This window comes from Lagopus leucura, unplaced genomic scaffold, assembly GCF_019238085.1.
Source record: "Lagopus leucura isolate 7727_CA_CO unplaced genomic scaffold, USGS_WTPT01 Super-Scaffold_100159, whole genome shotgun sequence".
In the NCBI taxonomy this organism is placed as follows: Eukaryota; Metazoa; Chordata; class Aves; order Galliformes; family Phasianidae; genus Lagopus; species Lagopus leucura.
In genome coordinates this window covers 22,976,007-22,989,517 of record NW_024962335.1, presented here as the reverse complement: position 1 = coordinate 22,989,517, position 13,511 = coordinate 22,976,007, and the positions used below count along the sequence as shown (strand labels likewise).

The 13,511-nt window shown below is 44.0% G+C and overlaps 2 protein-coding genes across 2 annotated transcripts in view; one reads left to right on the top strand and one right to left on the bottom strand.

The window, feature by feature from the left end:
- The window catches only part of CACNA2D4 (calcium voltage-gated channel auxiliary subunit alpha2delta 4), a 114,508-nt gene that overhangs the window by 55,103 nt on the left and 45,894 nt on the right, over positions 1-13,511 (top strand). Inside the window, exon 26 of the mRNA XM_042889971.1 lies at positions 925-1,005. Within this exon, the coding sequence (XP_042745905.1) occupies positions 925-1,005 (81 nt within the window). The remainder of the gene's footprint in view (positions 1-924; positions 1,006-13,511) is intronic.
- Positions 1-13,511, bottom strand: part of LRTM2 (leucine rich repeats and transmembrane domains 2) — a 60,938-nt gene that overhangs the window by 23,727 nt on the left and 23,700 nt on the right. The gene's annotated exons all lie outside the window — the stretch shown is intronic.

The window sequence follows — 13,511 nt, the reverse complement described above, 5'->3', positions numbered from 1 at the left end:
GCAGAAATGGAAAACAGCAACAAATGCTTGAGCTCTTGGGAAGGAAAAGATCCCTGACCCATCCATCTGAGCGGGAGTTTTCCATCCAGCATGCGAGGAAGAAGTCAGTCACACATTAAATCGATCATGCTGACCTTCAAACTGTCCCCTGGCAGTTTCAAAATAGGTGCCCCAGCTGAAGCTAACCTAATCACTTAAAAATACAAAATTGAATCTGTCACATGGGCAATTGCAGGCTGAAACAACTGCACTAACAAAGACAGAGGACGTGGGGCTCAGTTGCTTAAGTCTATCCAGCCATGCTATTTTAATTGCCCTGTGGGATACAAGAGATCTGCATGGGGCTGGCAGATGGGACACGGGACCTGCAGGGACACTTGAAAGAGCAACTAAAACATAAACAGGATGCCCTTGGGCATAACAAGGTTTAAACAGCCAAATATATCCCATAAGACTTTGTTTCTAAAATGGACTGCACTCTGGAAGTACACTGAGCACTGTGTTTGTCTCTCCAGTTTGTAATGCTAGTCTGTCTTGGGTAGCAGAGCTAAACATAAGCATGGCCTTTGCTGTGTAGGGCCAATGTCAGAATTCCTTGTCCTGCTTCTACTCTGCCTGCAAAGCTTAGCTGGGATGTGAAGCAAAGCAGCTTTCTGGCCTAAGAGCTCTGCCTGTTCAGATTGGAAGAGGCTGATCCTTTACATTTCATGCTGAAGATACCACTTCTATCATGAGATAAATGAGTCTCCTTATTTATTAGCCCTTTAGGTCTCTTAGCGTGGTTTGGAAAATGCATTCCTCCAAAGCTCTGGATCCTTCAGTGCTGAGGCATCTGTATGCACTGATCTGGATGCAAATCCTGCTGCATTTTCCTAATCTCCGGTGGTGAATTTAACCAAGTCTGCTGTTTTTGTGTGTTGACAGAGGGCGGCGGCCTACCAAAAGTGGTGACAGTTAGCACGGCAGTGGCTGTATCTGTCGATGGAAAGATGGGTATTGCTGCAGGTAGGAAATTTCTGACTTTTCTTCCTCTCTTGAATGAAATGGTAGCATCTTGTATTGAGAGCGGGAATTGAGAGCTGTTTTCTTGTCATTCAGCGAAAGTGACAGGAGACACAAATGATTGTCATGTTGAAAACTAGGCTAAACAAAAAGGTACAAATGGCTGACGTGTCTTTGGAAGGGAAGCTGGCTGTCTGAATGGAAACTTCCTATCTTCAGTGCCAGTGACTTTGTGGACTGAGACTGGCTATTTCCTTGGAGCATGAGCAAGTTGAGAAATCTGTGCAAGTTTTGAACTGTTTTGAAAGAACAGCACGTTCCTACATCTTTATTATTATCTCAGCTGAAAAATAACTTCTGTTGGTGGAATGGGCTTGCTGCTGGATTTCCAACTCATATATTAGGTTTCTAAGCTTCTCTTTCTATCTGAGCTTTGATCCCCATTTGACAGACTTTCACCAGATTCTGCATCTACTTTTGGAATACTTGTAAAGCATAGTATTTCCCTCAAAATCCAAAAGCTTTTGAACCTGAACCTTTACCATTTTCAGTAGTAATTGCTTCTGAGAGAAGGCTATATTTAATACTTTCAAATCACTGTCAGCCATTTATTTTACGTAGACTAGGTAAACCCAGGTGCAATAGATGATCTTCAGTCTACTATTAAGTTAAATTATGGCGTTTTAACTTCATCTGATGAACTTCTCCTTGATTTCCAGGCTCTCAGTAAGTTCTAGCTGAGAGTAGTACTCTCTAAATATCACATGTGGTTTGCGAGAGTACTTATAATCTTAGGGACTGATGATACAAAATAGTGCTTTTCAATTCTATTCCACCACTTCAAATCCAAACAATGGAATTTATTAGAAAGTGAAGCCTGTCCAGAGATTCTTGTGAAATAGAGGTGTTTTCAGTACAGTCCATTTTAATTAAGTGTTTGACTCGTAGAAAATACTTCCCAAACCAATACTAGCTGTCACTTTACAAGTACACTGGCAGAGAATGAAATGGCATTGAGATTATGCTAAGTGTGCAGCTCTGAGACATTTTTCTGGCAACGAATTTGAGAGAAGAAAAAAAATGCTCTTTAAAAAAGATTATTCTTCATGATTCTTTTTGTTTCTTTTTGTTTCTTTTCCTGACCTGTGAGTTAGAACAGAGGCACACAGACAGTTGATTTGGCACTCAACATAAATACTAGGAAGGAAACTTCTAGGTAGAAGAGCTAAAGCAAGAACAAGTGGCTGTAGGAGCTGCCCCTGACAGAGCCAATTCTCTTCTGTCAGCAGCACTTCCCACAACCCCTGTGGAGATTTCCACCCCCTCAGTTATCCTGGATGCTGAATCGACTGTCTCTGTGGACATGGTGTGAAGGGGCAGAATCCTCTGCTGTGGGAACAGAGGGTGGAGAAAGCAGCAGAGGACAGGGGAAAAAAACCTGTCAAAACAATAATCGCAAGGTAAAATTTCCAACCTTTGTGGAAATGATACAGAACAAATGATTTTCCTCATTCATAATCAGAGAAACATACAAGTGAATTCTCAATTGGTTTTGTACCATAGAGATACCATTGGTCCTTGTCACAAGTAGGCATATTCAGCGACATGACCACAGTCATCTGCTGCTTACTTTCACACGTGGTATATTCAGCAGCACTGAAGGAAACATTTTCTCCCAAAGGGTCTAAAATCCTTTGGACTCCAGCTGTAGCCCTTATTGACTTCAGTGGAAGTGCAGGGATTTCCTAAGGTACATCCCATCTGCTATACTGGGCAGAGGTTTACAACTTGTTGTGGGGCTTCAGGGAGAGAAATGGCACTATATATTACCTTTTGTTTTGTTTCCAGTCGTGAATAGGTTAATCATCTGAATCTTTCATAATTCCACTAGTCATTAAAAAAAAAAAAAAAAGAAAGAAAGAAATGAAAAGATTTACCCATTACAATACTATTTGATCTTGAGGATAGCAGGTATGAGAGTAAGTGTATAGGTCTCCCTTTGCTCCCTACACACTAGTGCTGAGTGGCTAGGACCTGGTTCTGGGGAACTTCACCTCTCAGTGGGGGCTGCAGCAGAGATGATGCTGCAATATGGTCCTGCCCCCACACTGGGTACAGAAGAGAGGTGAGGGAAGGAGGGTGAGCGAGGCACAACAAGAGACAATCAGAGCAGAATGGGATGCAGATTGTTATTATTATTGTTATTGAGATGGCATCAGCCCTTGGTGAGCATGGTAATTGTGCTCATGTAGAGTCAGGAAACTACCAGAAATCAGTCTGGTACCCAGCACTTGTTCCCAGAGAGCCAAATATCTGCACAGTCTTGTACTTTCTGGATAAACCCTGTCACAGTTCTGTAAAGGGGGGACAACAGAAGGGTTTTTAAGTGCCCCTATAAAAGTGCAATTTGTATGAACTGGCCTGTCATTCTGCCACTGATTGTTACTGTCATTTCCTTGACTTGATGGTGCTTGGGGGGATTTGTAAGCACTCTGAAATGTTCACTATGCGTGCAGTGAAAAATTAAGCTCTAGGATTTACAGCTGTGCCTTTGGGGAGGGGGTACCCCCTGTGCCCCTGCAAGGAGGACGCCGGTGACAGGGCCCCTTTTGTTCTGGCAGCTGAATGGCAGGCCCCAGCCAAGGCAGAGAAAGGCAAACTCCTAAAATCAAATGTCCAGGAAGATGACATCGGCCTGGGCTCTGTCAGAGAGCGAGGGAGCTGTCAGCTAGGATTAGGGAGCAGCTGGGCTGGAGGGCTGAGAATAGAAATGGAGGGGGGGCATGGGGCCTCCGTCCCCCTGGTTCTGCATGGCTTGGTTCAGCCAAGCCCATGAACCTGGGGCATGTGGGACATCATGCGGACATTTTGAGGGCTGGAGGTACCCGCAGGTCTTTCAGATAACACAGTGGAGCCACTTATGTGCGTTGGATTGGACTAGTCTCAGAGTCAGTGGGAAGCCATGCCGGCGAATCCATAGCTATACCTGTTCCTTTGAGTTCGTACGATCTACCCACTATATTGTGCTCTGGCAGTTCAAAGCACTATGCAAACATTAACTAATACCTGGATGATTAATTATAGTTAATTAGCAGGCGGCTGTTCTCCTGGGATGTCAGTCAGTACCTTTCACAAGCTCTAACTTAGTTGGAAATGAAAAATAAGGAATCGTGATGGCACTCTCCTCAAGCCAAGTCCTGCCCCAGATAGCACTGTCATCTGCTCCCTCCACTGAGTCAGTAGCCTGAGGCTTTATGGTCCTCCGGGGGGGTGGGGATGGGTGTGCTGCAGAAATCACATGTAGTTGCTGACAGCAGCTTTTAGTGATTTAAAGCCCCAGTGAAACTGCTGGAATCTGCGCAGGAGTTTAACTGTCAATTTGGTCTGGGTATGATGTCTCTTTTTATTGCCTTTTCTCTGTTTGAGTTATGTGGTGGTCAGCTGGCAGCCAGTCAGAGCAGGGACAGGTAAGGTCTTCATTCTGGTGGACTGGTTCCATGCCATTGCTGTCATGCCTTGGGGATGGGAGATGACTGATACCAGCAAAACTCCATTGTCCCCAGTAAAACAAATAGAGTATCCAGTCAAGCAGCTGGGAGATCCAGATTTGTTGTATGCAATACCTCTCACCTCTGTTTATATTCAAAGGTAACGTTCCTTCTTATTTACAATGACTATGGCACATTGAAATTGTTACCCAGTGATGATAACAGTATGCACAGATGTGTTTGGAAAGAGTCCTAGGCAAGCCCAAAGAAGACTGAAAGAAGTATCATTCCTATTGTACAGAGGGAGTTTGGGGACACCAAGTTATTAAGGCCAATATTTTCAGAAGAGCTCTGCACTCACAGTAGGAGCAGATTTCAAAAAAGCTTAGATTTTTTTCAAAAGTATTTGAAATCAGTCAGTCTGAGAAATGGATAACGGAAAGTAATTTTGCCATTATACCACTGGTTAAAATCCAACCTCTATCAGTATGATGGAAGCTCTTCATTTGAAAAGCATTTACTGGCCAGCTTGACGTCTCTCCATCCTCTTCCTTGGTCCAATTTTGGCTTCCTGCTGGCTGTTACCAGCAAGCAGAGGGAAGAGATGCAGGTGCTTTTTTCAGCAGTTCTGTTGCTGTGGCATCTTTTCAAACTAATCTACACGTAATTCTGTATTCCTACTGTTTTGCTGTTTGGGTGGATAAAACCTCCTCTCTGTTCCTCTCCAGAAAGTTGAGAGAGTTGCACCTGCGGAAGCAGCTAGGATGCATGGAAATTAGCTATAATGACATGAGCACCTTTTGCACTGAAATAGACACATCCAAGCAAGAGGATTAAAGTGATTTTACTAGATTGACTTGGAAACCAGCATGATATTACCAATAAAAAGTCTGAGAGCAGCTGATCTCCTGAACGTGTGCTGCCACATTCAGAAGGAATGCTGTCCTTTTAATGTTGCACGTTGTGCCAACATGGTTCCAGTGGGGGGATGTCAGAAAGCTTCTGAGGCATTGCATGGGAGTCTTTATGGAAAGGCATGATCTTCTTTGCATTCAGTCATAGCGTGGGCAGAAAGAAGGGGCACCCAACTCATTTTCATCCCACTACCTGCTACTGCTAGTTTCTGTCTAATGCCATTCCTTCCTGGCATTCCCTGAAGCCTAAGCAGTTTCTGAGGCAGCCCTTTGATCTGACAAAATAAGAGACATCTGAAGGGGCAGCGCTTGGAGCTCAGGCATAGGAAGCATCAGGGGCAGTCAGTAAGGCAGAAGTGCTTGTGGTTTTAGTACTACCAGCAGCCGTGCCTTCTCCACCTCTCAGGAGATCCATCTGGAGGCTCTTATCTGTGAGTGCTCATTTGATTGGACTAAGAGTTGAGCCAGTCTTCTGCAGGCCAGGTTATTGGCATCACGCAGTGCCAGTGGCGAGCCAAGAGCAGTATCTCTCCATTCTCCATTATGTATAGATGTCTCCACAAACAGACAGTAGCTACTGACAGTGGGGATAAATGCATTCATTTTATCTTCGAGAGAATGCAAAAAATAAGTGTGTGAGACATCTCCCATAGCATTCCACCCACTCTGGCTGGACATCAGCAGTTTTCTTTTAATCCATGGTGTATGTGCTGTCTGCAATAGTGGTAAGAAATTCAGCATAGGGACTGTCCCTGTGTGTGGGGACATTGCTTGTTGCACAGGGAATGAGTCTGCTGGGTCCTACAGCTGCCCATCCCCAGTTTTGGAGCCTGTTCCAGGCTGCACCTCCAGCCCAGGAGCTCATTCTCGCCTGCGTGTGGCAGAAATCTTCTCGCCTGAGGTTATCCATCTCTCTCGCCTCTGTAGCTCCTCTGATTGCTATGGCTGTCACGCTTGAAGGGAAGAGAGCCCTTGACACTGATTCAGGAGAGGCTTGCATATAGCTGGATTTTTTAGATTGACACTCAACGCCTTTGCCGTGTTCCCTTTGCTTGCAAATTATTTGATATCGTTTTAATTCTGAGCCGAATTAGAGCAGTGCAAGGGTTGCCATAGCAACCATTTCCTTGTGCCTTTTGGTCTGACTCATTGCAGACAATTACTCTCGCGCTCCAGGATTCACAGATGTGATAGGAGAACAATCATGTGCTGGGTTTTCAACTTTTTTTTCTTTTTTTTTTCCTTTTTTTTTTTTTTGCTTTTAATTTCTTTCCTATCCTCTCTTGCATTAACTCCTACCCAGCCACAATCATCAGGGATCTGTGTCTGCTTGGGGCCATGTGGACCTGTGAGAGCATCTTGCATGTAGAATACATAGATGCACAGTGTGTGAGGGAATTTGTGCTGTTTGTGTGGTTTTGCATACACTTACAGTTTCTCTGCAGTGTGTTGTGTGGTTGTGATACCTGTCTGCACACATAGCAGTATATTCATGCACATACTGGCATGTATTCCTACATGAGGTGTGGCTGCACACTTGTGTTTTCTGTGTACACACAGGTACATGCATGAGTAATCTGTGTGGATGTAGTTTGTAGTGGGTGTGGGTGAGTGGCAGCAGTCTGTTGATATGCACTGACTTTTCAGCAGGACAGAAGATCTGTGAAGGTCACAGATGAGCCAGGGCCTCCGATTCACAGCAGTGTGAGGATCCTCAGGCTGCCAAGGAAGGAGCATTAATGTTTCTCACCAAGCTGAGTGCAAGGCCAGCACATTGCCTCACTTGTGCTTGTCCCTCCACAGCAACTCCTATCTATGCATGTGAATACATGGAGTAAAGTGGTGTTGTCCTTGCAAGGACTATGGCTTTGGCACAGCTACAGATGATGTCATGAGCTGTATTAGGGCCTGTAGTTTGGCAGAGGAGCAAAGTCAACTGAGAAGATCCTAAAAGGGTCACAGAAGCAGTCTGTGAATGTGGGGATGAGGATGGTAAATACAGCAGGTTATAGGAAATACTATGTGAGACGGTTTGGCCTAAATTCAGCCAAGGCATAAGCAAACCAGTTTTACAGATTGAGAAGCTTAGCAGGTCTGAGGCAGTTCCAGTCTGTTCCTAAGATGTATGACTTTTAGCACCAAACAGCCTATTTCCTTCCTCTTCTGCTGCACTATCCCCTTAAGACACAAATCTCCCCATCACAAAGCTATGTAATGAGGCTCCTGCTGCAGCCCTTTCCACTCACAAGACCTTTTTCTTCTCCTCCTTTCCCTCACTGGGATACAGAAGTCTCATTCACAGGATCATAGGATACTTCTGTTGGAAAGCACCTCAGGAGGTCCCTTGTCAACCTCCTGTTCAAAGCAGGGTTAGCTATGAGGTCAGACCAGTTTGCTTAGAGCTTCATCGCAGTAATATGCTTGGTGATATTCTCAGAAATATTCCTTGTTCCTTCCAAATGCATTTACACTGGACTCTCAATCTGCATAGGGAGGGGCTTTACTGATAGCAACTCTCTTTTCCTCTGCCTTCCCTGCTCTTGTCCTGCTTCAGCGCTATCAAGAAATCATCATGGCTCATCAGACCAAAAAGATTGCCCACACCTTGCTCAGAGAGTGAGGAGGGTGGTCGGCTTCTGACTTTTGGCACTGCTTTCACAGAGAGCACATGGCTGGAGGGTTTGAGGGGAATGTTGTGAGCCAGTGTGTGATTCTGCTACCCTGCATCTGCATGCTGCCACAGGCAACTGCTTAGGCTATTTAAGCTGGCTCTGCAGAGCCTACATGGAATGGAGAAGAGACAGCAAAGAAGGTGATGTCTTAGAAATCAAGAAGTGTAGGGATAAAGTGAGGATTGCTTACAAATCAAGCTGAGTTAGACCCTGGAATGGAGATTTAAACTAACAGCAAAAGACTCTACAGCTATTCAGTGAAAAAGAGAGTAAGAAGTGGGGCCACTTCTGGGGAGTGAGAGCAGTCAAGATCAAGGAGACTAATAGTCTGAGCCAAAACCAAAGAGGACTGTGTACCCAAGTTATTAATAAGGACAGCTATATTGTCCTTGGGGAAGGAACAAGCTGACTACTGGAATAAGCAGCTCAAGCTGCTTAGTGCACTCAGTGCGTGGGCCTGGGTGCACTCCATCCCTGGCAGAGCTGCTATATGGAAACGCAGCAAGGGTTTTTTGCAACTCTGCCTGCAGTTGTGACTCCATGCTGGCTGGAAAAATGAAAATTCAGCAGTCAGGATTAGGGAAGGGAGAGAATTGCCAGTCTCAGATCAGTGCAACCTCTGTAATGCTTGTAATACTTCAGAGGAGATCATGAAGGAAAATGCAATTATTATCATATGATTAGGGAAAAAGGAATTCAGGCAACCTGAGTTCAACAATGCTAGATTGTGCTGGACTAACCCAATATCTTTTTTTCAGATGATTGTTTTCCTGGAAGGCATAAGAAAATTCAAAGTTCTCATATTTGTGTCTCAGTGACCCATAAGAAACAATTAGATACACTGAAGGAGATCAGGAAAGACACAGGAGCTGTGAGGGGCAAGGGAGGTAAAATTGAGTCTACTTTGATGGCAACAGCAACATCACCTGTCCATCTAATACAAGATTACTCGTAGCTCTCCCCAGTGTTCAGCCACATTCAGTCTTTGCTAACGTAAGTCTGAGACCATGACAAAAATAGGAGTAGATAGTGAGGAAGTGTCCTGATGACTCAACACTAGAAGGCATTGCTAGTACAGGGAAGGACCAGGATATCATAGAGAAAGCTTTATTTGACCTTGTCAGGAATACAAGAAACAGAATGAATTTCAGTAGTATGACAGACAAGGTCATATGCTTGAGAACTAATATTAGAAATCCATGTGCAGGGAACTCTCTATAATCTGGCAGAGAGCACGGCAAGCAGGACTAGAGGCAGCCCTTGTCTTCTGGAAGCTGCTGGGTCTGTTTTGCCACATCTGAGTAAGGATCCTCAGTGTAGACTGTATTGCCCTCTGATACCTAAGTAAAATTCAGGGAACCTATGCCTACCGAGTCCAATCCTGAAATCCTTGCTGAAAGGCAACCAGGCATACTTAGTGGTACCCAGCAGCTCTGGTCATCACAGAATCACAGAATCACAGAATCACAGAATTGCAGGGGTTGGAAGGGACCTCCAGAGATCATCGAGTCCAACCCCCCTGCCAAAGCAGGTTCCCTACAGCAGGTCACACAGGTAGGCATCCAGGCAGGTCTTGAACATCTCCAGAGAAGGAGACTCCACCACCTCCCTGGGCAGCCTGTTCCAGTGCTCCGTCACCTCACTGTAAAGAAGTTCTTGCGCACATTTGTGCGGAACTTCCTCAGCCACATCCTCCTCTGCTCCACCCCATTCTTCATCAACTTTAGTTCTCAAAAGTTCACAGGATCTGTTTACCAAATTAAGGATTTATTATTATTATTATTATTATTATTTAATTCTTCCTTTCAGTATCTAAAGGAGTTTATAAGAAAGAAGGGAACAGACTCTTCAGTAGGGTCTGCTGTGATAGGACAAGGGGAAATGGTTTCAAACATGGGGGGGGGAAATTAAATTGGATACAAGGAGAAAGTTTTTAACAGTCAGGGTGGTGAGGCACTGGAAGAAATTGCCCAGAGAGGTGGTGGATGCCCCATCCCTGCAGACACTCAAGGTCAGGCTGGATGGGACTCTGAGCAACCTGATCTACCTTTGGGTGTCCCTGTTCATTGCAGGGGGTGGACCAGATGGCCTTTAAGAGTTCCTTCCAACTCAAACAATTCTGTGATTCTACAGTTCGGAATGAGTTGATAAACATATCCTGAGAGAATTGAAAGGATTGTGTCTTCAGCAGATAGTATTGCTGTAATAAGTGCATCCTGGGGGAAACAATCTCAAGGACATTGCTAATATGAAAACAACATAGTATAGTGAGGCTATGAAGATATTTAGGGTGAAAAAGTACAGAAGGGTTTCTAGCCATTAGGCTAATGCAGTTTTAGAACAGCTTTCCAGCCGTAATCTGAGGTAAAAAGTCACATGGTTTTAAGCTGAAGTTTGAAAAATCTGCCAGAAGGTGGTGGTGCACCTGGAAGGCCGCAAGGCTGGCCAAGATAGTTTCTCTGGATTGATTTGGGTATTTGTGGAGTAAAGAGGAGTGAGCAGAGAAGCCCCTGCTTATGATAATGATCCTTTAAAAAGCAGATGGGGATGTGGGGGCTGGCATGCTTGTGGCAACTGAGAAGTGACAGTTTGAGGAGATCAGAGAAGGGAGGATCTGAAAAGCAGCTGGTCAGAAGCAGTCGCTGAAAGGGGGTGAACAGTCAGAAGAGAGCGATAATCAGGGAGAGAGGAGGAGTGATGGGAACCAATGCATTATGTCCTGGGGAGAGATCTGAGAGATACCGTATGAGACCAGAAGCGAATTAGAAAGTTGCAACTGCTGGACAGGCAACATCAGGTTTAAGTAAACGATTTTCTTTTACCAGGAATCACTTAAATGTGGAGAATCTTGTCTGAAATCTGGGAAAGCAGTGTTACAGTAATAGTGGTTGTAGAGGGGATCAGAACCAGTCCCCTGTTAACCAGCTTCCTCAAAATGATTTAAGGGCTTTGCAGTATCTCTTCCATCTGCATGCATCTCTAAGTAAGAATAATGCCTTCATAGCCTAGCAGGCACGTTGTGAGACATGGGCAGGTGTAGGGAAAGGTGATATTTACTATTGTATGGCAAAAGCTAGGCATTGCTGACAGTGCAGGGCACAGATTTTGACGGATTGTGAGGAGTGTGCTTCTACAAGGAGGAAAAATGGAAAAGAATGCAACACATGTCTATGGCATTGTTCCAAATCAGAGGAAGTGCTTTATCACAAAAATGAACTTAATGAAAATCTACTTAACTTACTAAAGAAAAAACACTGAGAGATTATTTGATTAGTATATAAAGTACCTTCAAAGTAAGAGATACTGGTTACAAAAAGGTTGATTTTTGATCTACCGGGGAGAAGCATAACAAAAACCTATGATGGGAAACTAAATTCAAGCAGATTCAAATAAGATATTAAGTATGAACACTAATAATGAGTGTGAATAGTTGCTCTGGTAAGGTACCAAAGGAAGCAAGGAGATTTTGTTATCTCTTGAATATTTTCAAACCAAAGGTTTGCCTTTCTGGAAAATTCACCTTAGCTGCATGCAAACACACTGTTGGACTTTCTACAGGATAACTTGTTTATTTTCTGTTTCATAAGCTAAACAGATTGAGCTCTTTAAGCCTTTTCACAGAAAGGCATTTTCTGCCACCCTCAAATAACGTTTGTGGTTCTTTCCTACACACTTTCCCATAGCGTGCAATACGCAGAAGGTCAGACTGGATGATCTAAAGTCCCTTCTGGCCTTTATACTCTCTGAATCTCTGCCTCTGTGAATTCATTAATGCTTGCAAGCTCCCAGAGAGCTGCCAAAGGCAAGCACTATAGAAATGCAAAGCATTGTTGTTACTCTGGATATTTCCCTTGAGCTTTATGCAGAGCTGGGTGAATATCTCAGTGTATAGTCCATGCGTTTTTTCTCAAATGAAATACCTGCATTTGCCACTCTTTCTGTGCCCTTTACATGTTCACTTTCTGCAGATGTTCTTAACAAGCAAGTCTATTCCGGAGTTAGAACACAGAAAAAACAAACATGAAGGGCCAGATCTGGACCTAGTGCTCCGAGCAAAGAGCGGCACGTCGTTGTCCTGGCTCAGAAGCTCCACACAAGACATGTTGTTATTTTGAGCAGCATGCTTTGCTTTCTCCAGGTGCCCTACACATGGCCTCTGCCTGGCTGCAGCACAGTGCAACTGTAGGAAGGAGAGGTCTGGCCCCTTGGTTGCTTCTCTCCCACCGTCTTAAAGGAGAAATGCTGTGAGGATGCTGCCTTGTCCCTGCCTTTCTAGGGCTGCTGCTGTTGTTGGAAGCTTCCCAGAATGACACAGGAAATATTTTATTCGCTTTCACCCTGTTCTGTAACTGTACTCTTCAAGGAATGCTTATTCTTTGTATCACACAATATTCTCAGAAAGGGCTTTTTGGTCCTCAGAAATACCATGCTAGGACTTGCACCTATCTAATAAGAACATGGAAAGTGATCTTCTGACCTGTGCTCCCTATCAGTACCAACAAGTGCTCTGCAAGGCTGCAGAGTGAGCTGCCCATGAACAAGATACTGAGGAGGCATTGTATTTTATATAGGCATATACAAAATTACATGTTAATATATATAGAATTATATGTCTGTGTGAATAGGTACATATAGGGAGCAAATACATTTGCCAAACAAAAGATAATCAAATTGCAGAAAATCATAGGCTGCTCCCAGGTGATCTATGAACCAAAAGAGCTGAGAGTCATCAGATGAGTGTGTTGGCTTTGCTTTATTTTCAGTTCTACATTTCTGATTATTATATGAACTGCTGCGTAGTACCTCTGTGTGCTCCTGTACCTCCATGGCAAAATTAGATTAAACTATGCGTCATGGACACACCAGTGTTGAACAACAGTGGTGACTCTCTCACAGCACATACCTTTTCAGCAGAAGAGATGCCTTGGCTGTTACCTTGATTCTACTTACAGTTTCTCTTTGAAGGTCAGACTGAGCCTAACAGTATGACTGAGTATAACAGTGCCAGTATAGCGGCAGAAGGGTTTGCTTGTGGTGGGGTTTAACACTCCTTGTGATTCCACATGCTGCACAATTAGCTGTTTCTCATGGAGAGAGTATGTGATGAACTGTGTATAGGTAGTGCTGGGAGTGGAGAATTTAAACATCTTAGCTGCGTGTGATAAGCCTCGCTAGTGAACAGCTGGTGGAGAGACTCATCTAGCTCTGAGGGTGACAGCTTGTGTACTTGGGGGTGCAATAGGATTAGATAGAGATTTCCATTCATTTTAAAATAACCTTGCTCGGGAGAGGCAGAAATCTGGAGATGTAGCAACCCATAGCTCGCTGTTTGTTACAGTAAGTTTCATTGAATGTTATGCTCTAATTTAAAAAAAAAAAAAAAAAAAGGTTTTTGGAATCAAATTTGACCTGAATATAACTCCATTGGCTTCTGC